The following is a 24,999-nucleotide window of genomic DNA, read 5'->3' as shown; positions in this document are numbered from 1 at the left end:
GTTGCAGTGCTGTGAATTTTTTGCAGGTTTTATTATATTTCTTTAAAGGGCTGGAGAGTAAACCCATGCAGTAATGATTTTATTGTACTTTTGACCCAAGGACTTCCTCATGGAGACATTCATCATGTTTAAAGACCTCATGGGAAATGTCTTCCCCGCTGACTGGATGGTCATGAACCTGGTGCAGATGGGAGTCTTCCTCAGGGCCATTAACCAGTACTCGGACGTCCTTAACAAGTTTTTCCTGGACAAGGCACATTTTGAACTCCAGGTTAGTCTCGTCCTCCTCCTGCTTCAGTAGAGGTTACATTCTTTATTAAACACAAACTCGAAATCGGTTAATTATGGTATTAATATTTGAAAACCCTGCTTCCCCTCGCAGCTGTGGAATAACTACTTTCATTTGACCGTGGCGTTTCTCACTCACAAGACGCTGCAGCTGGAGTCCTTCTCTCAAGAAAAACGAAACAAGATACTGAACAAGTGAGACCATTTACTATTCATCAGACAGGTTATTAAAAATAACAAACAGATTGTGCGTTGTGTAGAATGTAAACAAAAATAGTGCGTTTTATAATTGGCTAAATATGGAAGAAAAGCATATTAAATGCTGAAGAATAAATGTGTTTTCATTTTTATTTTTAATACACAATACAAGAAAAAAAGACTGGCATCACTTTTGTTTTGAAAAGTCCTTATTTTTGAAAGCACATTTGTTTTCTTCTAATGTAACCTGAAATTGATTGGAAATCTTGTAAATGGCAAATAATGATTAATGGAATAATTCATCATAAATCATTTATGAATTTTTTAATGGAGTATCTACAAAGGCATACATTGGGCCTCATTAGCAACCATTACTTCTGTTCTCCTGTGGCACATTGTGCTACCGAACTCAAGTTCATCACATTAAAAGACTGATTAATCATTTGAAAACCCCGTTTCTATTACGTCTGCTGTTGCATTGATTAAAGAAGTGGTAAATTTGGTTAGTGGAGCGGGTGGAGAATCAGGCTCTGCGGGTCAAATTATAGTGCTAAAATGGACCAAAAAAATTGAAATCTAATGTTCTTCTCAAGTTCTCAAGTTCTAAGAAATAAAGGGTATCCTGGAAATTCAACAGTATGTACCGCTCCATTTAAACAAACTGGTTTTAGTGGGAAGCCAGAGTACCTACAGGAGTTGGACAGATACCTCACAGGTCCTTATCTGCCAGCTTCTCAAACTAAAAGAACAAGAGAGTTTTTGATTCAATTTTATTGATATAGCGCCAAATATTAGCAACAGTGGCCTAAAGGTGCTTTGCATTGTACAGACCATACAGTAATACAGGTCCAGCAATCAGATGACCCTTTATGATCTACCGAATCCAAACTGGAAGTTGAAGAGGTGGCTGAAAGCTGAAGGCTCTGCCTCCCATTTTACTTTTAAATACTCTAGGAAGCAAGTGAGCTGCTCTATATGGGTGATATGGTACTACGAGGTAGGATGTGGTCTGATAATTATTGTTATTGATAATTATAATTGTTCTCCTTTCTTCAGTTAAATATAAGATTTAAATCATATGCAAATGACTGCATTTTGTCATCATTTCCCATTTGCACACCTCTTAGGCTACTTTTGTTGTGGTTGTAGAGCATATTTTAACAACGCTTTGATTGAATTTTGCTGCAGATACGGAGACATGAGGAAGACTATTGGATTTAAGATCAGAGATATGTGGTATAATCTCGGTGAGTGTGCTGGACCATCTGGTAATGCTTCTGTTATCACAGAGTTTGTGGAACTGTGTATTCATTCCCTGCAAGTAATGCAAGGGGAATAACAAGACAATATTTTTTATTGTCCGGCTTCATATTTTGTTGTTGTTTTGTTTGCCACATTATTAGATTTGTCCTCTCTTTGTTGAGAATGAAGATGCGGTTTATTGCCTCCTCAAATAACACTATGATGTTTCTGTGTGATAATGTTCGTTGTCCCTCAGGCCCCCACAAAATGAAGTTCATCCCAGCTATGGTCGGACCCATTCTGGAGGTCACATTAGTGCCTGAGCCCGAACTGAGGAAAGCCACCATCCCAATCTTCTTTGATATGATGCAGTGCGAGCACAACTTCAGCCCTGGACACACGTTTGAAACGGTGAAAATCTGCCTCAAAAGTTCGCCACTTTGGTGGTTTTTGTTTGAATTCTGCGAAAGCTGCTCCTGGCTAAATATGACATTTGTGATGCTTGTGTGATGGTGGCCTTGGTTACTTTATTTATTTTTTAAATTCTCTTTTCATCTTTGCAGTTTGAAAATGAATTGATAACAAAATTGGATCAAGAGGTAGAGGGAGGCCGAGGGGATGAGCAGTACAAAGTCCTGCTGGAGAAAACGTAAGCCAGAGGAGCAGATCAAACAGCAAAGATTTCTTTTACCCGAATCTGTTTAAGGAGTACACCGCACTGATGAAAAACATTGATTCTTTCTCAAAAAGGGATTCACATAGGATTGCTTCAAAAAAGAATACAAAGGCCTTTCTGATTGTATTTTGATTCGGCTCTCAAGGAGCCAGAAGAGCGAGGTAGTCTGTTAGAATTGTAAGCAGTGTCTAATAAAGCGATGTCTCTCAGGGACAGAATGTACCATTCTGGAATAATAAAGCAAATTTTATTGTGTTTGTCAGAAAGAAAGTCGGGTTTTAGCAAAGTGATGAACTAGAAATTTACCTTTACAACTGAAGAGTGGTCTATAAATGACTTTTGTTTTGTTGGGTATGTGTAGATTATTGGAGCACTGCAGACGCCACAGATACCTGTCCCAGTCAGGAGAAGAGCTGGCTCTGCTGCTGAGCAGCCTGCTGGAGAATCTACTGGCGTACCGCACCATCACACACGATGAGAGCCCCGAGCACCGCATGAGCTGCACCGTCAATGTGCTGGTATGCCCTCTGCCTATATTAACCAAAGGTGTAACGCTATTTGCAATATAAAGCAATCACCTGTGCAAATAGCTTGAAAGAAAATGTTTAAAGAAAAAGCATCAAATTTTCCCTCTTTTTTTCCTTCCTGCAGAATTTCTACAAAGAGAAGAAGAGGGAGGACATTTACATTCGGTGTGTTAGATTGAGACGTAAAGCTATTGGTTTGCAGGCTAATGGGCGAGCTGTGTCTAACCGCTGTGCTCTTGTAACAGGTACTTGTACAAGCTGCGAGATTTGCACCTGGACTGTGAGAACTACACAGAGGCGGCCTATACTCTGCTGCTGCATGCCGAATTACTGGAGGTCTCTGACACATCAAAGCCTTTTTTTTGTTTGACAGAGAGATCTTTTTTTAAAGTCTGAGCTGTTTAATCTTTTTCAAGTGTGCTTCTAAATGGTGAACTGAATGCTTATTTATGGTTATTTGCTTTAACGCAGTGGTCCGACAAACCTTGCGCAGTTCACCTGATACCTCGGGGAGACGGGGAGCATGTGTGGACCCAGCAGGAGCTGAAAGAGAGGCTCTTCCAGGATATTATATGTTACTTGGACAAGGGCAAGGTGATTATTAGCTGCTCTACATGTGAGCTGTTGTCTTAGCATGAGGCTTAAACCACTCCAGAGAATGTCTGTTCTGTAAGTCAATATTGGCAAACTTCTCAGGAAGTTGCAAAAGCAACAAAAACACAGACCCAGCCACAAGACTCTTGAGTTGTGACAGCGTTTAGGCTTCTCAGTAGTTAGCGCATGAAGCATCAACTGTTATCCCCCGAAGCTGTGAGGTAGGGGTTTTTACCGAGAACAGCAGGGGGAACCAGATGGCGAAGTATACCTTGTGTTATGTTTACAGTAGTCCCTCTTATGACCGAGTGGTGCATGTGTCTTCTCAGATGTGGGAAAAGGCCATTGAGCTGGGCAAACAGCTGGCCAAGATGCACGAGAGCCACATGTTTGACTTCATGGAGCTGAGCCAGCTACTGGTAAGAAGAGATGCTTTAGAATTGAGTACTGCAAATAAAGCACTGTGATTACTGAAACCTCAGAGAAAGTCACCTTCATAAACAGATAGGGAAAACAACTGATATAAAGTGCAGACTCTCATTGTTTATGGCCTCATTAATACTAATTTAAATGAGCGTGATGACAAGAATTATGTGCCAGCTTGTTCGAGGCTGCAGCCGATTCTCTGGGAAGGGGAGAAGAGAGTGTGTGCGGTAACCTTTTGCTGAGCTCATTTTCACTCCGACAGCGTCTGCTGATAGTGTGGAGTTTAATTTGATTATGTGCAGTCTAGTTATAAAGTCTCTCAGCGTTAGTCATTTTGTATATTTGTGCTTCAGAAGTCTTTTCTTGAAATTAGGTAAAAGATAATGAAAGTTTTGTTGCAGTGTTGTTGTTTTTTTTTTTAATACTGTTATAAATGGTTTTATTTTTGTAACTGCTGTTAGTTTAATTTCAAAATACTGTCTTTGAACTGTATTTACAATCTTGTTTGGCTTGTGTTACAGAAAAAACAAGCCGAGTTCTATGAGAAAATAATGCATGCGATGCGGCCGCAGCCAGAGTATTTTGCTGTTGGATATTATGGCCTTGGATTCCCGTCCTTCCTCAGGGTAAGAAAATGAACACCTATCTCAATAAATAGAGACTTAGGAAAAACCCTTATGTACCCGTTGCTTATGCAGTGAGCTGGCTTTTTGAAAAATGTCTCGGGGCAATGTGCAATAATGCCGATAAAGGTTATTAGCTTTCTGATGACACGAGAGAATGTCAGCACGAATACAGCATCACACATGCACACCTCTCGTATATCATGGAAAATGAGGTTGATCATAATTCTTGCTGCTTATTGGCTTTCATTTGATGTGTTACACAATTACACTTTCTGCTGCAGAATAAAATGTTCATCTACAGAGGCAAAGAGTATGAGTGGCTCGAGGACTTCAGCTTAAAGCTGCTCTCTCGATTTCCAAATGCCGTGCGGATGACCAGCACAGCACCCCCCGAAGAAAACATTAGCAACTCCCCAGGACAGTGTATCCTTTAATGATAAGAAAATGCTTTTAATTCATATGTCAGCATTTTTGGACATGGAGTATTGTGACCCACCCCTTATTTCTTCATATTTTGCTTCCAAGAAGCCAGACTTCCTTGTGATTTTCTTTTTCTCTTTTCTTTTCCTTTCTTTTAAGTGGTCTTCAGCCATAGTTCTGCAGGCCTTATAGATGTCTTTCAAAGTTTTTTCTTTGGAAATTGGCTGCTTTTTCACACATTACAGTCCAGTTCTTGTATCTGACCCTTTTCAGAGGAATGCTAGTTAAGCTACTTAACCTATGAATTATTTAAGCATAAAAAAATGCCACCTAACTCATGAACCATTATTGTGGGGCTTGATTTCAGCCCTTGGTTATGAGGATCTAGTTAACATTGATGAAATTATGAATGCAGAAAAGTTTCATCAGAACAGGAACGGCATCATTTTTTAGCATGGAAATGATCTAAAATAAACTATCAATTAAGTAAGTGCAAAAATCTTCATAGATTGGCCTCCTCAGAGTCCCAGCCTCAATATCCCAATATTAGTGAAGCAGTGTGGGATCGTTGTGACAGAGAACAAAAGGCAGTAAAATCCAAAGAAAAGGAGAACTAGTTTACTATTTTACGAAAGCTTGTCTAAGAGAGTGAATGTGCAAACAATTTTTTGCCTCCCTGTATCTATTCTGTATTTCTGTAACAAAAAACCTCAACCCCCCAAAAGATCAAAGCAGGTCTAGCTGAAGATTCACAGACCAATGCAGATGTAAGAACCAATGTTTATGTCTGATACCTTCATTAAAGCTTTAGCTTTAGCTTTGGTCCATGGCTAGTTAGCACATGTTAGCATGCTAAGAGAGTATGTTAGCACCAGCACTGTGAGAGTTCTTTTCTTACCTCAGGAGTACAATTTTAAAAAATAAGAAGGCACTTGCTTTTATTTGCCAATTAAGGAAACTCTTAAAACCACACTGAATTTGACTTGTGTTTGTTGTCTCTGCTTTTTCATATTGTCCCTCGTATTATCCTTAGCTGAACTTCAGACATCCAGTGCTTTACTGTCAAGCCTGTTCTCACTTTGCCGAAGCAGTTTAAAGACAAGGGGGTTCCAGAGCAGATATTAAAGTGCGTAACAGAACACTTAAAGGCTGATTTATTTTCCCGTGGCTATCCTGGGATTTATGGTTCCCTGGTCAAAGCGCTAACTCAATGCTGTCCTTCCCTGTTCTTTTCCAGCTATTACAGAACCAATGAAGTGGACCAATTCCAGTATTCCAGGCCCTTCAGGAAAGGTGAAAAGGACCCAGACAATGAATTTGCGGTTAGGACTTTTTAAATTTACTTTAAAGCAATGACTCATATGTAAGCATACACTCATAAATTAAAAGGAGGCAGAAAAAAACCCTGTGTATGCACATGCCGCACCTCAAAGATTGATGAAGACATGAAAACGTCAGCCTTTATATTTTATTGTTATTTATTCTGCCCTATAGACCATGTGGATCGAGAGAACAACATATATTACGGCCTATCGCTTCCCAGGGATTCTCAAATGGTTTGAAGTCAAATCTGTCTCAATGGTAAGAACACTGGACTAAGCCTTGACGCTCACACTCTGTGTTTTCTTACGTCGCATCGTTTGGTTCACTAAAATTTGTCCTAAACTTTATTTTTAATGTGTGTCTTTTTAATGTGCAGGAGGAAATTAGTCCTTTGAAAAACGCCGTAGAAACCATGGAGAAAACCAACGAAAAGCTGAGTAACCTTGTGCAACAGCAAGCATGTGATCGCTCACTGTCCGTCAACCCACTGTCCATGATGCTCAATGGCATAGTTGACCCCGCAGTCATGGGTGGCTTCTCCAACTACGAAAAGGTCATTTAAAAAAAATAAATAAATATATGACATTTTCTCTTCAGATTGCTTTTTTTTTAACAGACAAATAATTTAAAAGGGATTTTTTTTGTAATTGGGTCATTTTATTAGGCTGGAAGCTTTGTGGAAGTTCTCAAAGCAAACAAAAATGGTTTCTGGACAACAAGCAGATAAAAAAAACCATCTCGCGCTTCACAGTGAAATGCTGATTCCCGACAAAGACGTCCTCAACACACATTCACTCATTTTTGTTTCAATTATACTAGTGTGTATAGGGATAGTAACTTTTGGCATGGATTTCAAAGAACAGCTCGTGCAGTACTGTGAATGCAGTTATACGGTCATTAACTAAAGTAACGGACAGATTCAAACTCTAATCTGATGATTGAATTAAAGGAACAGCAGTGCTCATGGAGCACACAGAGATCACAGAGAACATACTGTCCTCTGAGAAAACATGGATTTTGATGCATTTCACCTTGTTACAATACTTCTCATTGTTAGGCTCATCTCTGCATGAAAGGGTAATTATTTCTGTGTGTTTTTGAGCATTCCTGATATCACATCATCAAATGAGAAGTCAGTAGATGGAAATAACAAAAAAAGAACAAAGAACAACAAAGTCATCCGTGACCCAGATGACAGCGAACAGAACTTCATACCAAAAATGATCTTTTGAATCCACCTGTGTTTTTTGTATTTCTGGTGTAGGTGGTGGTGTAGAAATACTGCATGTGGACATGCCAAGTGTTTGGCAGGCTGTATGAATTGATCATTTACTGCGACAACAGCAATGTAAATTGTACAAATGGGAAAAAAGGCTACTTTTTTTCTTTTTCAAATTGAATATGTACAGTGCACACTAGAAGCCACCCTTTACATCGATTAAACTATAGTAGAACAGTGTCTCACTGCTTCTCCTTGCAGACTGCATTGTTTGCTGAATTGGTTTCATGTCGCTTGCACAGCTCTTAACTTTTTTTTTGAGCCAGAATATAAAGCATTCAATCGACCAACTACTGCCAAAGCCCTCTAATAAAACATAATTCATTCAACTCCAAACAATAATGGTGAATTATAATTTCTAAATCCTTTTTTTTTCTCCCCCACTCAAAACTTCTGGCTGGCCTGTTGCTTGTTATGAGCTACAAGATTGTATTCATAAGTATACCACTGTGGCCTCTTTGCCACTCTTTGGAGCTCTATTCAATGTAGCCAGTAGCTGTATTTTAAGTGACAATGCTTTAACAACACAAAAAACCCCCAAGTTGCCCAATTTTCATTCTGGTTCCATTCTCTGCAGGCTTTCTTCACAAACGCCTACATCCAAGCGCACCCAGAGGACCGTCAACGCATTGAGGAACTTAAACGCCTCATCGCCCTGCAGGTAAATCCTTCACTTGTCATTGCCACGGTATCCATGACAGCAGCCTTCTGTAACACTTAGGTGCTCCTCTCCCCCCTCCAGATCCCCCTCCTGGCAGATGGAATTCGTGTCCACGAGGAGAAGACAACGGAGCAGCTGAAACCCTTGCATAACCGCCTGGTCACTTGCTTCCAAGACCTTCGGGAGAAAGTGGAGAAGCAATATGGCGTCATAACTTTGGTGTGTTGCCAGCTCAAAAACTCAATTTAATGTAAGAGGGTGCCAACTTAAGCTATTGGCCCTCTTGCCTTCCTATCAAATGGTTCTCATTCAAAGCAGAGTGTACACTATATTAGTGCAGGACCATAAATCTTCCTTTAGCCAATCTATTGCGACCCGTGTTTTGCCTGTCATTGTGCTCCTCCCCTGCCAAGATCTCCTCTTCTCCCCCCAGTGACGCTTAATCCCATTTGTGTGTCCCAGCCCTGCTCTCTCACCGAGCAGAAGAAGAGTCGCGTGGGCTCGGTGGTGATGCCCTACATCCTGCCCTCCACCCTGCGTCGCATGTCCACTATCTCAACCATCTCCAACGCCTCCTCGGGCCTCTCCAGCGGCTCTGCTTCCTCAGACGGGCCCTCCTGCCTTTCCTCCCAAGAGTCAGTCCCAGCATCCTTGTGCTGCTTATTTTATCTACCTTTCCATCCTGTCTAGACATTGCTTACTTTTAAAATGACTTTTGTTTTCCTTGTTTGGAAAAAAAAAGTGCACCGTCTATGCATCTGATTCTATATCTGCTTCATTCACAAACAGTTCCTTGTTGTCCCGTCCCAGAGATCGCAGGGCGTCTGTTCTGTCCCGCTCAGATGAAGACAATAGGATTGCTAGAAAGAACAGAAAGGAGTGGAGTGTGAGCAAATCCCAGAACCTCCTTGAGAGGCAGTCAGATGGAGATGAGGTAAGGCCTTATGCCCAAGAACTGTTTACACACTTCATATTTCTTCTGTTATTCTTATTCCCCTGTAACATGCACTAAACAAAGGTACTTAAAAAGGCCGTGTTGTTATTGTGTCAAGTGTTTTAACTGTGAATCGGGAGCAGTCCCGTTGTGCTTAAATGGTTTTGCATTGTTGTGTTTTCCACTTTCATTCTAGACTCCTCCAGAGAAGCAGCAGAGGCCCAAGAGTTTACAGCTGGGAGACCGCCGGCTTACCCTCTCCCTGTTTCAGGGTGTTTCATCTCAGCTCAGCTTGTCTAACCCGCTCAGCCCTCTACCTGCCTCTCCACACACACCGCAAACACCGCGCAGCTCCAGTATGTTATCCCCCCCCCCCCCCTCCAAAAAAAAGTCAAACACTGCATGTCATCGTTTTATTTTCTCTTAAAGTTATGCCTTACATACGCAGAAACAGGATGGCTCCGTTGTCTGAAGCCCTAATCAGGTCACACACACACCTCATATTCACTGATGCATGTGGCCTGAAAAGCTTTTATTTCCTCTCTCCTGTCGTAGGTTATTCATCACTTCTCACTGACAATGATGTCAGAACCACTGACACCCCAGGGACTCCTCCACCCATGCCACCAAAGAAACACCCGCATGAGATTGACAACTCCGGGTTTTCTACAGAGGTACGTCTGCTCAGAGAAAATCTCACACACCCCCTTACAAATACATATTTAATGTCATGTAAACGCTAAAATATTCCGTTTTTATTTTTATTTGAAGTCCTAACACGAGCACTCTTCTCTTTTTCCCCGAAGTTTTCGCCTCCGCTCCCAATGAAAATTGAGAGCAAGCCTCCTCCACCGCCTCCAAAGGCACGGAAGTCAATGTTCCCGTCCTATGAGCACCCCCCCCAGTAAGATTATTACCCCCCTAATTCTATGATTTGGCTGTGATTTATAAACATAGCTTCATTTGTGGCAGAGTGGAAACCCCACAGCAAGGTACAGATTGCAGGACCATCAGATTTTCAATGGGAAGCATATTTCTGATGCAAGTCGATTATAGTTCCAAGCAGTCCTTTTAATTTTGTTGTTAAGCTGCGAGGAAGTTTAGGTGTGGGATTACTGTCACAAGACTGTCATAAGGGTACTAACGTGCAAAAAAATGGATATATGATTTTCAGGTACAGGTTTTAATTCTCTTTTTAGAAAAGATACTTTTTTTTTCTTAACACAAAGCGAATGTGGTGAACAAGGAATGATCAATGTTGTAATGTTATATTTTATTTGTAGACTAATCAGCCACAACATTTAAACCACACGCAGGAGAAACGAACACTGATCATCTCATTATAATCCAGCATCGTCCTGGGAAGTTTGGTCTTTCGTGTGGATGTTAATTTAACCATAAACACCTGCTAAAGCTGCTGCAGACCAAGCACAGCTACCCATGGGAAAAGCAGCTGGTAGCAATGGGCTCTTTTCCTACACCACAAAAAACTGCTCAGGACCTACTTGAAAGCATCCAAAACAGCCCAAAGCATTGACCTGGCCTCCAAACTTCCCAGATTTCAGTCCTATGAGGCTTCCACAAAATGCACCAAACCCTCAGGGGACAAAGGATCTGCTCCCGATGTCCCAGTGCCAGACAGCACAAGACATTCTGCGTGGTCCCCTATCAGTGGCCTGTGTCCGAGTGTCATGAGGGGAACCTACTCAGAGCTGGTGGTTTTAATGTTGTGGCTGAATAGTGTGTGTGCTTATAGAGTGACACTGGATGACTCATTTCCCCTCTAGCTGTTTACCAGCATTCCATATTTGAACAGTAAAAAGCTGCATTAGATTCATATCGAACTTGATTGAGAGCAGGGAAAACAATGTACAGAATGTAGTTATTGTTTGTTGATAGTGTCTAAACCACAATGTTTCAAAGACACTGGATGGCATTATTGAATGTGCTGCAGATTATGCGTTTGTTTTGATGTTGATGATGAACTGAATACTGTAACCCGTGCATCCAAACTAAACTATATCATGTTGATGGTGAGGTTCAGTGAAAGGACGTTTTGGAAAATCTGCTTATTTGCATTGGTTAGGAGACAAGATCATAGATGCCACTCTTGTACCTTTTTAGTGGGCATGTAGCATGGAGCACAGACTGTGTATAAAAGACAAATGACATCACTGATTGGTTTGTGATTTCTGTATTTTTGAAGCCTCCAATTTAGCTAAACTCATGACAGCTTGCATTTCTGGAACAGGAAGTGACCATATTTAGGCCACTGAGTGTAGTGCTAAGTTATCAGCTAAGCTGCATCCATAAGATGAAACTATTCCAGGAAATTCCAGTAAAAAAAAAAAACCCAGCAACAGCAGGTCCATGTTTGCATTGGTGCCCAGCAGATATAGACTAATGGCAACATTTGGTGATCTTATATTCTAATAGATCAGCTGACATAAACAGATTTGTTTGTTTCAGTTTTGGCCAACTCTTCTTGGATCAGCTGGTTTCATTTTTGTAACAGTTCAAATGACCTTAACTTTGAACCATGACTGAAGCTAATGATACATACAATCCCAAAACAAGTATTGTACCTGGCTATAAACATTCACTTCATCTCTGGGTATTTTTACACAAGAGTCTATGGGGACTGACTCACTTTTGGAGCCAGCTTCAGGTGATCTGTGTTTTTTTGCACTTCCAGGTTGTTGCTTGAATTTAAGCCAAAAGGTTAGCTTAGCTTAGCATTAGACATAGAAGACACAAAAATACACATGTCATCTGTAAAGCTCACTTAATAAATCAAATCACGAAACTATAAGAAACCTTTAGTTTAAAGATGACATTGTGTGGCAATTAGAAATAAGATCAGAAAGTTACTGCTCTTGGCCAAGAGATACTCATTCTGTCACATGTAAAACACAACGTTTCCCTCTTTTGTGAACAAATTAGGATATTTTATTAATCCCAGAGGAAATCATGAGATCTGAATTGTTTCCAGTCGGCAGCTGTTTTCAGTCCTAATGCTAAGCTAACTGTAGGTTATGGAGTCATCATTTAGACAATGATGTAAGTGGTATAGTCTCTTTCTCTTGTCAAGAGAGTAAATAGGCAAATTTTCCAAACTTTCTAACTGGTCCTTTAAAGAACCCTAAACGCTATGTGCTACAAGCATAAATACCTCTGAAGTTCACTTTAGTTTGATATTTCAGGTGTGGGTAGATTTTCTTTTTTATCAATTAATTTTCAAGTAAATTATTGCTATTCGTTGAATTAAGTATTTCCTTAGTTTTGCACACCCAGTGTGTACAGAGATTGTTTATTTTGAGTGCAGTGTAATTTTTAGTATGATTTCAATATACACTTTTTCCTGTGCGCTGTCAAAATGTTCTAAAAGAAACAGTATGTGCAAAATCTCTGCATGTAAAAGTGCTTTAAGAATGATAGAGTTGAATCTTTTGTTAATTTGCCAGTGTTTTATTAAATTTACATTGTTTTTACAAGGGATTAACTTCTTTTGTACAGTGGAAATTCCTTAACGTGCATCAAAGACGTTTTATACAAACAATGCCTCAAGAGATATATGATGATCTTTTTTATGAACAAGCTGTTGTTGACTTAACAGAAATAAAGCAGTTTCTGAAATGCCTGCAGACTCCCTATTTTTTCCCTTTTTTTGATGACTATGATTATTTGAGAAAAAAAAAAAAAAAAGCCTTTTAGCTGCAATCTTGCCTCCATACAGAATACAGATTACCCTCTGTACCCTCGGTGGAAACGCAGCACTCACACAGACAGTTATCGGGATGCTGTTGATGGCGTGAAAAAAATTACCCACTCAAGCTCAAAACATCAACAAACTAGACACAGAAGTGGTGACCTATGCATTTCAAACACAATTAGAGTTGGTGTAGGTAAACGATACTTTACTTTAGCTCACTGGTGCATAGGCTGGAGAGGCTTTTTGTGTGAAAGCAGGGAGGACTTTACGCAATTCTTCTAGGAATTGTGGGATGGTGCTGGTGTTGCTAATCTGTATTGTTAATGGCCTCTTCCTTCCTGTTGGATAGTGAGGTGCGGGGGTATCTTTCTCCCTTCAAGTCTCATGGGCAGTGGACATTTAAAGGGATGTTCACTCATGCAAAGGAAGCAGCGTAATAACTGCCAACTTTAGCTGGATACTCGGGAACATCTCCATGGAAACAACCTCATAGTGTAACAGGTTTACGGCTTAATGCTGTAACAATTCCAAGGGCAGAAATCACAACAGCATTGTTCCTTTCTGTTGCAGACGTCTTTCCAGTCTCCTCTCACCTGACTTACAAGCCAGTGGCACATCGGAGTGTCTGAGTCATTCCACAGTCTGAGGTCACTCACACAATTTCCATTTCCTTGAGACAGCACTCAGTCGAAGTTTGAAACATTTTTTCCAGAACATAGTTGCAAACTCTTACACTTCATTTATCAGACATAACAAAGTACTAAAGTACAATTCTGAGATACTTCTCTTAGATATTTCTGCTACTTTAATTCTTTTAGTCCAGTCCACTGTATTTTAATTTAGATCTTACTGCAGAAGCTCCGGCGGCTGCTTTTCAGAATATTTACAAGTCATTATAAATTAATTTGCGGTAGAAAATTCGATATAAAATTCAATAATTTATTTTATTATTCAACCTGCAGGATTTTTTTGGTCACTTGGGGTCAGCAGAAATAAGCTGTGAATACAAAATAAGACATACTGTCCTCCTTAGTTCGTAGACAACATATAAGTTCCAGGTGGAATATTTATTTTTCATCCATCCATCTGATTTGGGGTTGCTGGAGCTTATCCACAGGGCAGGACACAGGGTACACCCTGGAACAGGTCATCGATCTGTTGCAGGGCTAACACACATTCACACTTGTGGCCAATTTAGGAATCACCAGTTAACTCAACCCCATGCATATGTTTGGACTGCAGATTGAGTACCTGCAGAGAGGGATCATGTAAACTCCATATGGAAAGGTCCCAGCCTGGATTCAAACCCAGCACCTTCTGTGCTAGCCACTGCACCACCATGCCACCCCTGTTTGTTATAATTTCACTCATTTAAAATGATAATTATCGCATTTATTGCCTTTTGTCTTTTAAGTCTTAATTTGCATCTTTTTTTTTTTATCTTCCACTAAATGCAGTGTAGTTTTAAAAAACACAAGTATTAATTTATTTATTGCTTTAACTGTCAAAGGAAAAAGTCCAAAAGTGATCATTAAAACAGCTTTAGTCTACCGTATGTGCATATGGTATTTAAGACTGGGTCCAGTTTGAGCAGCTACAACTGTAGCCATTTCTTTCAGTTAATCACTGAAGAAATGGCCATTTGTAGCCATATTAGCCCTTTTATTTTTTGGTTCCTTTTATTGTACTGAGCTGTTCTTGGCCTCATCTTTAACCTAACTTGCCCCTGTTATGTTGAATCCAGCTCCCTCCAACAGGGAGAGGAGAAGATGACAGGAATGGAAGCGGAGGCCTTGGTACGACTTAACTCCCCTGCATCAAAGGATAATACGCCCTTTCTTACTTTGTCCGTTTAACAGCTGGAGGGATCTCGAGTCTGTGTGTGTAGTGGGATTAGCTGCACTATTGTATCTCTGCTTTGAACCTCACTAGGTGGTGCCAGAGGGTGTGAACTAATGTAGCATTGCAAGGAGGTCTGCTGCATTTTTTTCTTTTTTTCCTTTTTATAAAAAAGCCCCTCTATTTACTCAGAGTAGGTTTGCTGGGCATGAGTGCACTTTTCAGGAACACCGGCTTCATATCCACACTCTCAGCAACAGCTACATAAAGTCACACCTGGGAGCTGTCGAGTGCAGGTATACACGATTCTGTCGAGGGCCAGAGAACACATATACTAAAAAGGAGGATGTTGGGGGGGGGGGGGGGGGGGGCTTCTCTTCATCGGGTTTGTGTTTTTTTCCCCTCATATGGTGCGGGGATTTGGCCTGGCATCCTTCCAGCTAACGTGCAGGTTACTCCAGTCCCTGTGTGCAGCTTAAACTATCTGCAACCTGAGTGAGGTGGGAAAAACTCTTAAAGCCAGGTTCTGCATACGTTCCTGTTTTATTAATATGCTCTGTACTCTTACCTCAGTCACATGTATTTTTTAACGTTTTCAGATGGGCCCCGAGTTACATCATGTCTAAGCACGCATGCTTTGGGATCTGTTTTACAGGCCTAACTTATTATTTGTACTACTGAAATATTAATATTCATAGGTACTGGCCTGGTCAGCTGGTTATATGGCCCCGGTGTGCGTTCACTTGCAGAGCTCTAAGTGGCCAGCACAGCTAAAATCCCATTCTGATGCAAGAAACTGTAATTAATGGTGATGCAGCAGGACAGTAGTCATTACTGAAATTGCTAGCACAAAAGATAAAAGAATACTTCAAAGTTTTTTAATAAGTTCAGACAATGACCAATTGATTTCAGCACAAAGACCTCCAGCAGAAAGCAAATTGGCTTTTTTTTGTCCCCCAGTTTTTAACTTTTGAAGGAAGGCTGGCTTGAGTCTTTTGTTCGGGCACCTTCAGACAAGACAAATACAGTTATTCACTAAGCCAGAAGTTAAAATCATGTATCAGCGTTTTCCAAAGAGTCCTCTTGCCGTAGATGAGCACCACGGCAGCAACGGTCGTGTAGAGCGATGTGAAAAAGATTGTGAGAGAGAGGGTGCTCTCTTGGTGCACCACAATTTTGTAGTTGACATACAGGTCAACCACGAGCAGGACAAGGAAGTTGGCCACTAGACCAAGAGCCATCTCGATGACCCTTATCTGAGTGCCCAGCTTTGGAGGGTGGGTTCCATTGGTGCTAGCTTTCATGTGCTGGAGATGGATGGCCAGGTGAACAGAGATGGAGATGCAGCATTTCACCATGACCACCCCTGGAAATACATCAGAGAGGAGCAAGTACATGACTTGATAAACCTTCACAGAAGTGGTGTCAGAGAATACAAGTCCACAGTCTCCATTTGCTTTGTAGGTGATGTTGCCAACCGCGTTTCCAGCAGCGCTGCTAGCTGCGTTGCCAGCGTTAAACAACACAAGCATTGGCATACAGGTGCCAAAACCAAACAGAGGGATGAGAATCACAGCTATGGTCACGTGCTTGACGATGACATCTTGGGCGTGTGTGTAGCAGTGGTTGGGTTCGTGAACCAGTTTGGTGCTGTAGTAGAAAGTGAGAAAGCTGCTGTTCCACATGATGATGAACTTGAAGCTGAAGGTAAGCACCAGCAGGATAGCGTAGCCTATCTGGGCAATCTGGCAGTTACTGTCCACCTCATCCATGGTCATCCAGAAGTAGCAAGTCATCTGGTGAGCAATACTGGCCACCGACAGAGCCATGGTGATAGTTTCACAAGGCGTCCACTGCTTTTTCTCCTTGTAGTTCAACACACTCATCAAAGAGATATAGGAATTAAAAAAGACAGTGGTGATGCCCAGCACACCCGTCATTACCCAGAGGGGATATTTAATTAACACAAACATAATAACTTTCACCCCAAACTCTTCTGTGCCGTAAACTTTAACAAGGATACTGTAGTCTTTAAGTCTCCGTGCAACACTCAGCAGTCTGTGTGGGCTTCTGAAGTGCTTTGGTTTTGCTGCGTTCAAAGAGATGACAAGAAGGGGGGAAGAGGAATAATAAATTATATACACACACTCCAAAATCAGATGATTCTTCATTTCTGTCACAGAATTGAATCAGTCATAGCTTGTCAGAAGGGCCCGAGGAAAAGATTCACACATTTAGCATTTGAAATTCATTAAACAGATACAAACAGGCCCAATTAAAATCTTTGGTCAATGTTCAAATTTTATGCCAATTCTGAAATTTAAGGTGGTCACATGCAAAGCGAACAAGTGAGGTAAGAAGGTTAGAGTAATTAGTGTAGGAAATTCCTACACTAGCGAAGCTCACCTGGGTCAGATATTGTGTTTTTTATTGCCGTGAATCCAACTGAAGGTTTCTGCTTACGTTCTCTTTGCCTGTTAGTCGTAACAATACTCTGTCTGGCTCAATAACTTTGGCAGCAGCTGAGGAATCCTTTGTTTTGTTTTGTTTATTCAAGCATTAATCCTTGCCTGGAGTTGTCTGCAGGATGCACACGCAAGGTGAAAGTCTTGGATCTAAGTTTTCTTTTCACGGGGATTTATATGTTCACATTGGGTACGATTTGCATCATCCCTGACCACAGGTAGTGGCGACAGCTGGTTTGCATTGACATGAGGTGGACAGGATATGTGCTCATTATACACAGATCAAAAAAATAAATAAATAAAGGGACAATTTGAAAACATCAGATCTCAATGGGAATCGATGAGCTTCTGGACAGTCTGAGCTGCAACCTGGCAGCATCGGATGGACCAAAACACAATGTCCCAGAGATTTACGTCCATTCAGGGGTATCAATTCTTTCATTGTCATAGAACTGCCTGCATACTGTCATCACATCACCCGAAGGAACTTTAATCCTGATACCTAAAGGCAGTTAGGGCGCTGATGTCAAGCTTGTAGAGGTCTGTGTGTCCCTGATTGAAATGCCTTCCCAAACCATCACTGAACCACCACTAAACTAATGATGCTGAATGATGTTACAGGCAGCATAACATTCTCCACAGCTTATCAAGACTTTTTCACATCTGTCACAAGTACTCAGGGTGAACCTACTCTCATTCGTGAAAAGCACAGGGTGCCAGCGGTGGACCTGCCAATTCTGGGATTCTATGGGAAATTCCAATCGAGCTGCACAGTACTGGGCAGCATGAAGCCTATTTCTGGTTGTTTGGTAAGAGACATTCACACCAGCAGCCTGCTGGAGGCCATTTTTTTTAGCTCTGGCAGTGCCCATGCTATTCCTCCAGATACCAGTCCTACTGATACGGGAAGAACCTTTTATGACCCTGTCCAGCTCTCCTTAAGTAACTGGCTGTCTCAAAGAATCTCCTCCATTCTCTTGAGACTGTGCCGGGAGACACAGCAAACCTTGGCACCTCATGCTGCCGATAATAACACTGACTTCAAATTCAAAACTAGTGAAAAAACAGTCAGAAAAGACGAGGAAGGAAAAATGTCAGTGGCCTCCACCTGTAAAACCATTCCTGTTTTGGGTATTGTCTCATTGTTGCCCCTCTCGTTTCATTTCATGACCAACAAAGCAGCTGAAACTGATTAACAACCCCCTCTGCGACTTAACTGACCAGATCAATATCCCACAAGTTTAATTGACTTGAGGCTGCACTCTGATTAAAAAGTCCTTCCATTTTTTTTTGAGCACTGCATATTGATATCCAATGACTTTACTGTATGTCTGTCAGTGCAGCACAGCAGCTCAGCCAATCCACAAACCACAATCCAACACGCGCCGCATGCAAATACTTATTCCTGCTGTCCGCCACATATTTACAAACACCAAACCGCCCACACGCACGTGAAGTCACCTTCACAAGCCGAGCTCATGCAGCACCTTATCACTTTAGCTTGTGCTGTGGAGCACCCCAACTTTCTTTTTAATGAGGTGCTGACTTAGATTATAGTTCAACTCTATTTAGATTTCTTGTTTACTCTATTTATCCAGTCAAAACAAGAAAGATGCTGATTTCATAATGGCTTTCCCAACAGTCTGCAGTCACACTTTTCTTTATAAAAAAAAAAAAAAAAAAAAAAAATCACCTTAAGCCAAATTTCAAGGACAGATTCTGCCTTTTTGCTGCACAAGAGCATTAAAAAGCAGTTTTCCATACAAAAGCTCTTTGAAAGCAGACTGCGGTGGTAGCCTTTTCTTTTTTCTAAAAATAATAATAATAATTTTTTTTTTTACTATGCCAACCCTGTTAAAACTTCTGCCATCCAAAGCAAGACTGCGATTTTCCAACAAGGCTTCCAGAACAGTATTTGTAATTAATTATTGTATCCGTTTTCCTGCTTCTTGCATGGATCAAAGGACAGGCTAACGTGTGAGCACAAGAAAGCTTGACGGATGTGCATTTACTGGGAAAGAAAGGGGGGGAAAAAATACTGGTTAGAGCAAACAGAAAGTCACAGACATTAACACGGACCCACAGAGGATGTGTTTGTCTTCTTGGGAAGCAAACAAACGACAAAGTCAAGCACAGCAGAGGCACATTAAACACTGTGTTATGCGAGTCTGTTGGTGTAGCTGTGTGGTGGGTTGGGATGGGGTGCCCCTTGCCCTGAAGGGGACTGGAAACAGAATTACTGACCAAGCCACACCACTACCAGCAGCTCGTATTCATTCAATATGCACCTTTTGAAGATGGGATCAGGAGGAGATGTGCCTGCAGCCCCACCTCTCTTCAAAAGAGAGGTGGGGCTGCAGGCACAGTGCTGACTCTGCTTACTGAAGGTGTCAGCTGCAGGTCAGTACCTCCAAAGTTAGACTAAGAGCTAGTTTACCTTCTTCCTACCCCCTCCCCAAAAAGATCAGACATGCATCCCTGCACAGGACATGAACGAGGCAATTCTGTTTCGTTTTGCTCTACAAATTATTATATATTTTTTTTTACCAGAAGGCAAACTGACATAAAGAGGGTCAGAGGTAAAGCTAACTATTCTAAAGTGTCCCCAGTTATCGAGCCACTTACACCCCTGAAAATAGCAGCAACTGTGAAAGCTGTGAGAACACATCGAGCATATTAAATGACCAAGATTGAGGGTTTTTTTAAACAAGAACTTTGCACTAGATATTTATTTTAATGGATTCTTCATTCGTTAACCTCTCTAATTAAGTTACATTTGTACACATGTGACCCATGTGGACCGACAACACAAACACCCGAATGCCATTTACATTTGTTGTTCGCCTTGACTTGCCAATTAAAACATTAAACTGTACAAAATAAAAAAATAACAAGAAGGAAAAAAAGCACCATAATAAAAATAATTGCTTTGCTATATACATTTTACATACAGTTTTAAAAAATTAAAAAAACAAAACAAGAAAGCAAATCTTATTTGTGATTATGAAAACCTGTTCTTCTGTTTGTTTTACACTAGCAGTGATGTGCTAAAGTGCTTCATGAAAGTCAGCTGATACATATAATATGTCACATGAGGGTAGGATTTTATGAGTCAGTAGCTATGCAAACACTCCCATTGTTCCCTGGTTTAAAAAACATGTATATATTATTGCACCTCTTGGCCATTATATACTTCAGACACAGAATATTATTTAAAAGGTGTTGAGTCTTTTTTTTTTATCATAAAGTGTAGTTGAGCACTAAAAATAAAATTAAGAGCCTGTTAGGCTTGAGGTTTGTGGTCACACGGCGTATCCATATTTAGGGTCATATGTGAGGTGAGCGGGTATCTCCCCGCCTGTGGTCGTCCCATTGCTTCCATTTGTGAAGATTGGGCCCGATTCATTGACCGTAGGCAGATTGCCCCTTACGGAACTGTAGATGACGCCGTGGTGAGTGCGGTATCCCATCACCGAGCGGAGGCTGGAGTGCCGGCTGGAGTGCATGCTGGAGTTCCTGCTCGGGGGCCTGCTCTCCGGGGCCTGCGCATCCTCCCTGGGAAAGCAGAGTCACGCAGGTTCTCAGTTAAGCTGCTGCACCGATCTGAGATCGTTTGACAGATGCCTCAAACGGCCATAAAATACCTTATTTCATTCGCGACCTCCTTCTGGTAGCGACGCTTGTGGCAGCAGCAGATGAGAAGCCAGATGAGAAGCAGGAGGAGCAGCAGAAGCAGCAGAGCGCCTATCACAGCGCCAGCTATCACACCTGCTTTATTGGTAGCTGGAAGAGGCAATGTATTGCTTAGAAATCAAACGTGTGCAGCTCACCTTCTTGAATTCCAAATCCAACAAGAGGATTATATGTGATTTTGCATAAAAGCAAGTCAAAAAAGGTACCTTCAGGATATGAGTGTTCAGAGCTGTTAAACTGAAAATAAGATGATGATATTGTAGACTTACGGTTGTATGCACGCAGTACGTATTTACACTGCCCTTTGCCCACAGCGTTTGCTGCCTCGCAGACATAAGTTCCAGTGTTGCTGTCTGTATGGTTCTTTATCAGAAGCTCCCCACTCTGTTGGTCTTAATGAAAGAAGACAGCACTGAGTACAAGCACATTACCTACACAAACACAGCCGCATTAGTGTTTAGAGAAGAGCATTCTTAGAAAAAGGCATCCTGGTGCTAAGTTGCTTACTTTGAGTAGCAGTGGATGGCATTGCAGCTCCGTTTTCTCTCGTCCACACATAGCTGATGGGAGAGGATCCTTGACGGGATACGCAGCGGAGGGAGACTGTGCTTCCTTTCTCCTCACCACCTTCAACCCAACACTTTGGCGTTGATGGGGGAACTAATGAAAAAAAAGAAAGAAACAACCCATATGGCACAAAAACTATTTTAGTGCAATGCTCTGATTCAACACTGAAGCATCTGGGTATGGCTGCAGTGAGGTAATCTACTGAGACAGAAAGAATGGAGGAGCCTTTGCATTCCATGTGAATGAGCACATTTAAAAGCAGACGGCTGAGAAATGAAACAAGTTAGACCGGTTAAAAAAAAAAGAAGCAAAACAAAAAAAGCAATTTGTCCTCACCCAACACAACCAATGTGATTTTTCTCATGTCAATGCCTGGGAGCTTCTTGACTTTACACTGGTATGTGGCGGTGTCTGAGACTGTCACACCAGTGATAGAGATCGAAGCATCTCCCTGGTCGGGGTTCCCTGTGAAACTGAACCTTTTGGAGACGCTGTTGTCCGTGTAGTGGGTCTGGCCACCTGAATATGATAAGATCTGAGAGGCAAGATTTGCACTGAGTAATGTCTTATTTTTTGATTCAGGTTTTCCAGCTAACTGAGCCTAAATGCAATATTTCCTCTGTCTTTCTATAATTCCTCTCTGTCATCACACATGCAACATACCACTGTGTCCTTCTGTGTCATGTCCGGACTGACGTTGGACCACTCAATATCCAGCGGTCCTGTGTCTGCTGCGGCTGGAGTATAGGTGCATCCCAGTTTAACAGTCGTTCCCGTTGCAAACTGAATGGTCTGCGGCCCCGTGGATGTTATCTGCATCGCCTCTGTTAACATGGGATGAAACCAAAAATTCTATTAAGCTCCGTCTAACTTAGAACAATGCTTTCTTTCTCCATTGGATTCTTACAGTCGTGTACCCAAGTTAAGAGACAGAAAGAAGACAGAATAAAATGAATTTCGCTCTCAAACGTATTAATATTTCTCCCACTTAATGGCATTCAAGCTCTGGGCCTGCGCTCCTGTGCCGTCTCAGGAAGGAGAAGAAGTGCTGATGTGAGACTAATAGGCCTTTTAAGTCAAACTGAAGATTTTGAGAGCTTGGACATGAATTAAAGTAAAAGTTTCTTTTTATTTTTTGGTTGGGGATGCATATTAAATTTAACTTATTAAACTCTGGAGGCTTATTAATTGTCTGAAATATATCGGCAAATAATGATGAAAGCTGAACACATGAGCTAGTTACGAGCCGTCTCTGAGTTGACACACACTCCCCGCTAACTCACTCTTTTTGGCCTTAGATTTTTATTCAACTGTTGCCAGAGTCAACACTGATAGCGTGGTGACACATTTCAACAGATCAGAGTTATTTATCTCGATAATGTTCAACTCTATCTTCTCGCCATCCCTCCCCCTTCGTTCGGGTGTCCAACCTTCAGAAAATATCTAAATGGAGCTCAAATCAAATCAGCCTCTGTTTTGACATCGCTCATCATTAAATCCACTATAACCCTCTGAAAGCACTCGGAATGCACTTTAGTGGCACCACAACAAAGCAGAGGATGTCAGGGGTATTTATGAAAGCGTACACAATGGCAGATGTGACGAAGGGAGTGTGGAAAAAAAACAAATTAGTCAGTCAAATGTTTACACTGTGAAAGCCGCCCTCCCCAACTCCCAGCACCCCCCAAGGGCAAAACACTGGGATCTAAAGAAGATGCGATTTCCACGTGAAGAGGCCACTGAGCTAACTTGCCAGTAGGTTCAGCCACTGAGCTCAGTCCAAACATGCACATCCCTGTGCCCTCCCCTCATTGGCAAATACAAAGGTGCCTCACAGTTTTTGTTTTTGTTTTGTTTTGTGTGTGTTTCCTCCTGCTCACCCCTACTTCTTCTCTGGAATAATTTTTTGACTCGTCATAACAGCAGAAGCCGAAGTAGAAGTGTTTACATCAATGATGCAGAGGAATTTAAAGGAATTACCACGTACAATGCTAAACCCTGGATGTCGCTCATCGTAAATAAAAATGATGGTTGGAATACTGCCATCATTAATGTTGTTTATTCCTCCTGTGAATGGAAATGCACACGCCCAGGTGCTTTCCTCAAATAGGCACGATAGAGCCGAAAGAATCAGTCGTGGCTCTTTATATAAGGCGGTGAACTTTTGGTCTAATTAGGAAGCATTATCTGAATAATGAAGGGGACGTTGAGATTTGAGGGGTTTTTCTGGGCGTATTTGATGTATTTTTATTTTTTTTTTTTGCATTTTTATGCTGCTCTTACAGACAGCTTGGATGGGGGCCCGAGGCTAATTACTCCCCCGGTCACAATAAAATCCCTCAGGGTCGCGCTTTGCAAATGCACATAGCTGTTTGACCCTCAGCCACAATAATTTAAGGTATGAATGCTATGCGGGGTACTTCTCAGCCATCCCCACTACAAATGCACGCTTCAGTGAGTACGTGAAATGGTCAGATCATCAGCTGAGTTACAGTGAACTGTATCTGCTGTGTGGATCACAAATCAGATTCAGGTTCAGAATTCATAAGAAAAACAACTCTTCTGCTGGTGATCATTGTGTTCCCTGATTCAACATGCTCAGAAACCTGAAACAAACTCCTTAGATTTAATCAAAAAGAAAGAAAAACCCCACACTCACCTGTTCTCAGCTGAATTGTCACCAGAAACAGCACAGCCACCTTTAGCCTGACGCTCGTGAATGCTGGCACCATTTTCAACCTAAGAGCAAACACACTATCAGGAAAATAAGAGTTTTAATCCTAAGGCTTATATTTGGCATCAAAAAGCAAAGATGTCTGGCGTCATTTACCTCTCCCCCAGAGCCTTTATCACTTTTGCTTAGTTGTTTATCTATAAACTTACATCACCTGAGAACTCAGTCGTGACGGTTTATTTTGTGTGTGTGTGTTTGTCTGTACAAACTACCAAGAAAATCAAATGTTGATCGATAAACGCTATAAAGGGAAGAAATAAAAATAACAGCTCTGACATACCTTAAAGTGAAGACACAATCCACAACAAAAGTATGTCCTTGAAGGCTAACCGGTGTGACAGTACAGGTGTAGCAGGCTTATTTTGTCCTCGGGTGAAACTCAGGAGCAGTAACTATGGCCACACCCTCTCTGTCCATAGTGCACCTGTTGGCCACTCCTAGACTTGGAAACACGCCAAGCCCCCTTCATACTTGTTTTTATTTTTTCTTGTTTGAATAAAAGATAATCAAAAAATATGAAAAGAGACTTTTGCTAGTTTAGGTTTCCAGTCTCTGTGTGTGTCTTGGCTGACAACAGTTTAATGAACACCTACATGTACTTTCTTGCTTTTTTCACAGTTTTATCTATCATCTAGTTATCACATCTATCATCTGTTATTTCATAACAATGCAAATTCTCTCTGTTCCTAAAACTACGGTATGATAAGTCTGCTGCATGCTGTAGAGTTCTTTGTGGTATGCTTATGTTTAAGGTAAGAGGAAAGTTATGATACTTGTTTAAGTCTGAATGGGCCA

At 41.4% G+C, this 24,999-nt stretch overlaps 3 protein-coding genes across 6 annotated transcripts in view; 1 reads left to right on the top strand and 2 right to left on the bottom strand.

The window, feature by feature from the left end:
- The window catches only part of dock5 (dedicator of cytokinesis 5), a 39,287-nt gene extending 26,453 nt beyond the window's left edge, over positions 1-12,834 (top strand). Inside the window, exons 29-51 of one of the 3 annotated variants that reach the window (XM_084946243.1) lie at positions 101-271; positions 383-483; positions 1,675-1,733; positions 1,985-2,139; positions 2,292-2,377; positions 2,766-2,922; positions 3,056-3,096; positions 3,177-3,267; positions 3,403-3,525; positions 3,855-3,944; positions 4,473-4,577; positions 4,859-5,000; positions 6,042-6,123; positions 6,235-6,319; positions 6,492-6,578; positions 6,697-6,873; positions 8,177-8,260; positions 8,342-8,479; positions 8,723-8,895; positions 9,071-9,194; positions 9,391-9,550; positions 9,750-9,868; positions 10,001-12,834. In XM_084946243.1, the coding sequence (XP_084802369.1) occupies positions 101-271; positions 383-483; positions 1,675-1,733; positions 1,985-2,139; positions 2,292-2,377; positions 2,766-2,922; positions 3,056-3,096; positions 3,177-3,267; positions 3,403-3,525; positions 3,855-3,944; positions 4,473-4,577; positions 4,859-5,000; positions 6,042-6,123; positions 6,235-6,319; positions 6,492-6,578; positions 6,697-6,873; positions 8,177-8,260; positions 8,342-8,479; positions 8,723-8,895; positions 9,071-9,194; positions 9,391-9,550; positions 9,750-9,868; positions 10,001-10,102 (2,652 nt within the window). In that variant the 3' untranslated portion in view covers positions 10,103-12,834. Of the gene's footprint in view, positions 1-100; positions 272-382; positions 484-1,674; positions 1,734-1,984; positions 2,140-2,291; positions 2,378-2,765; positions 2,923-3,055; positions 3,097-3,176; positions 3,268-3,402; positions 3,526-3,854; positions 3,945-4,472; positions 4,578-4,858; positions 5,001-6,041; positions 6,320-6,491; positions 6,579-6,696; positions 6,874-8,176; positions 8,261-8,341; positions 8,480-8,722; positions 8,896-9,049; positions 9,195-9,390; positions 9,551-9,749; positions 9,869-10,000 lie in introns of all 3 variants that reach the window. The other 2 variants (XM_084946241.1, XM_084946240.1) reach the window with 2 other exon arrangements.
- Positions 12,835-15,510: 2,676 nt separating this feature from the next.
- tas2r202 (taste receptor, type 2, member 202) lies at positions 15,511-18,865 on the bottom strand. The gene has a single exon (XM_084947003.1). The coding sequence runs from the start codon at positions 16,914-16,916 to the stop codon at positions 15,774-15,776; it is 1,143 nt and encodes a 380-aa protein (XP_084803129.1). The 5' UTR covers positions 16,917-18,865; the 3' UTR covers positions 15,511-15,773.
- A 136-nt stretch (positions 18,866-19,001) lies between these two features.
- On the bottom strand, positions 19,002-24,612 carry vsig8b (V-set and immunoglobulin domain containing 8b). Of its 2 annotated transcripts, none has more exons than XM_084947554.1 (8): positions 24,485-24,612; positions 24,130-24,224; positions 22,134-22,294; positions 21,807-22,005; positions 21,411-21,563; positions 21,173-21,295; positions 20,855-20,993; positions 19,002-20,765 (listed from the first exon to the last, which is right to left on the bottom strand). In XM_084947554.1, the coding sequence occupies exons 2-8, from the start codon at positions 24,200-24,202 to the stop codon at positions 20,513-20,515; spliced, it is 1,101 nt and encodes a 366-aa protein (XP_084803680.1). In that variant the 5' UTR covers positions 24,203-24,224; positions 24,485-24,612; the 3' UTR covers positions 19,002-20,512. The 2 variants fall into 2 exon arrangements, with proteins under 2 accessions (XP_084803680.1, XP_084803679.1); XM_084947553.1 differs by having other exon boundaries at positions 24,130-24,209; positions 24,485-24,601.
- Positions 24,613-24,999: the final 387 nt, after the last annotated feature.

This window comes from Perissodus microlepis, chromosome 12, assembly GCF_051167445.1.
Source record: "Perissodus microlepis isolate ML-2025 ecotype Zambia chromosome 12, ASM5116744v1, whole genome shotgun sequence".
NCBI lineage: Eukaryota > Metazoa > Chordata > Actinopteri > Cichliformes > Cichlidae > Perissodus > Perissodus microlepis.
This window is presented reverse-complemented; position numbering and strand designations above follow the sequence as displayed.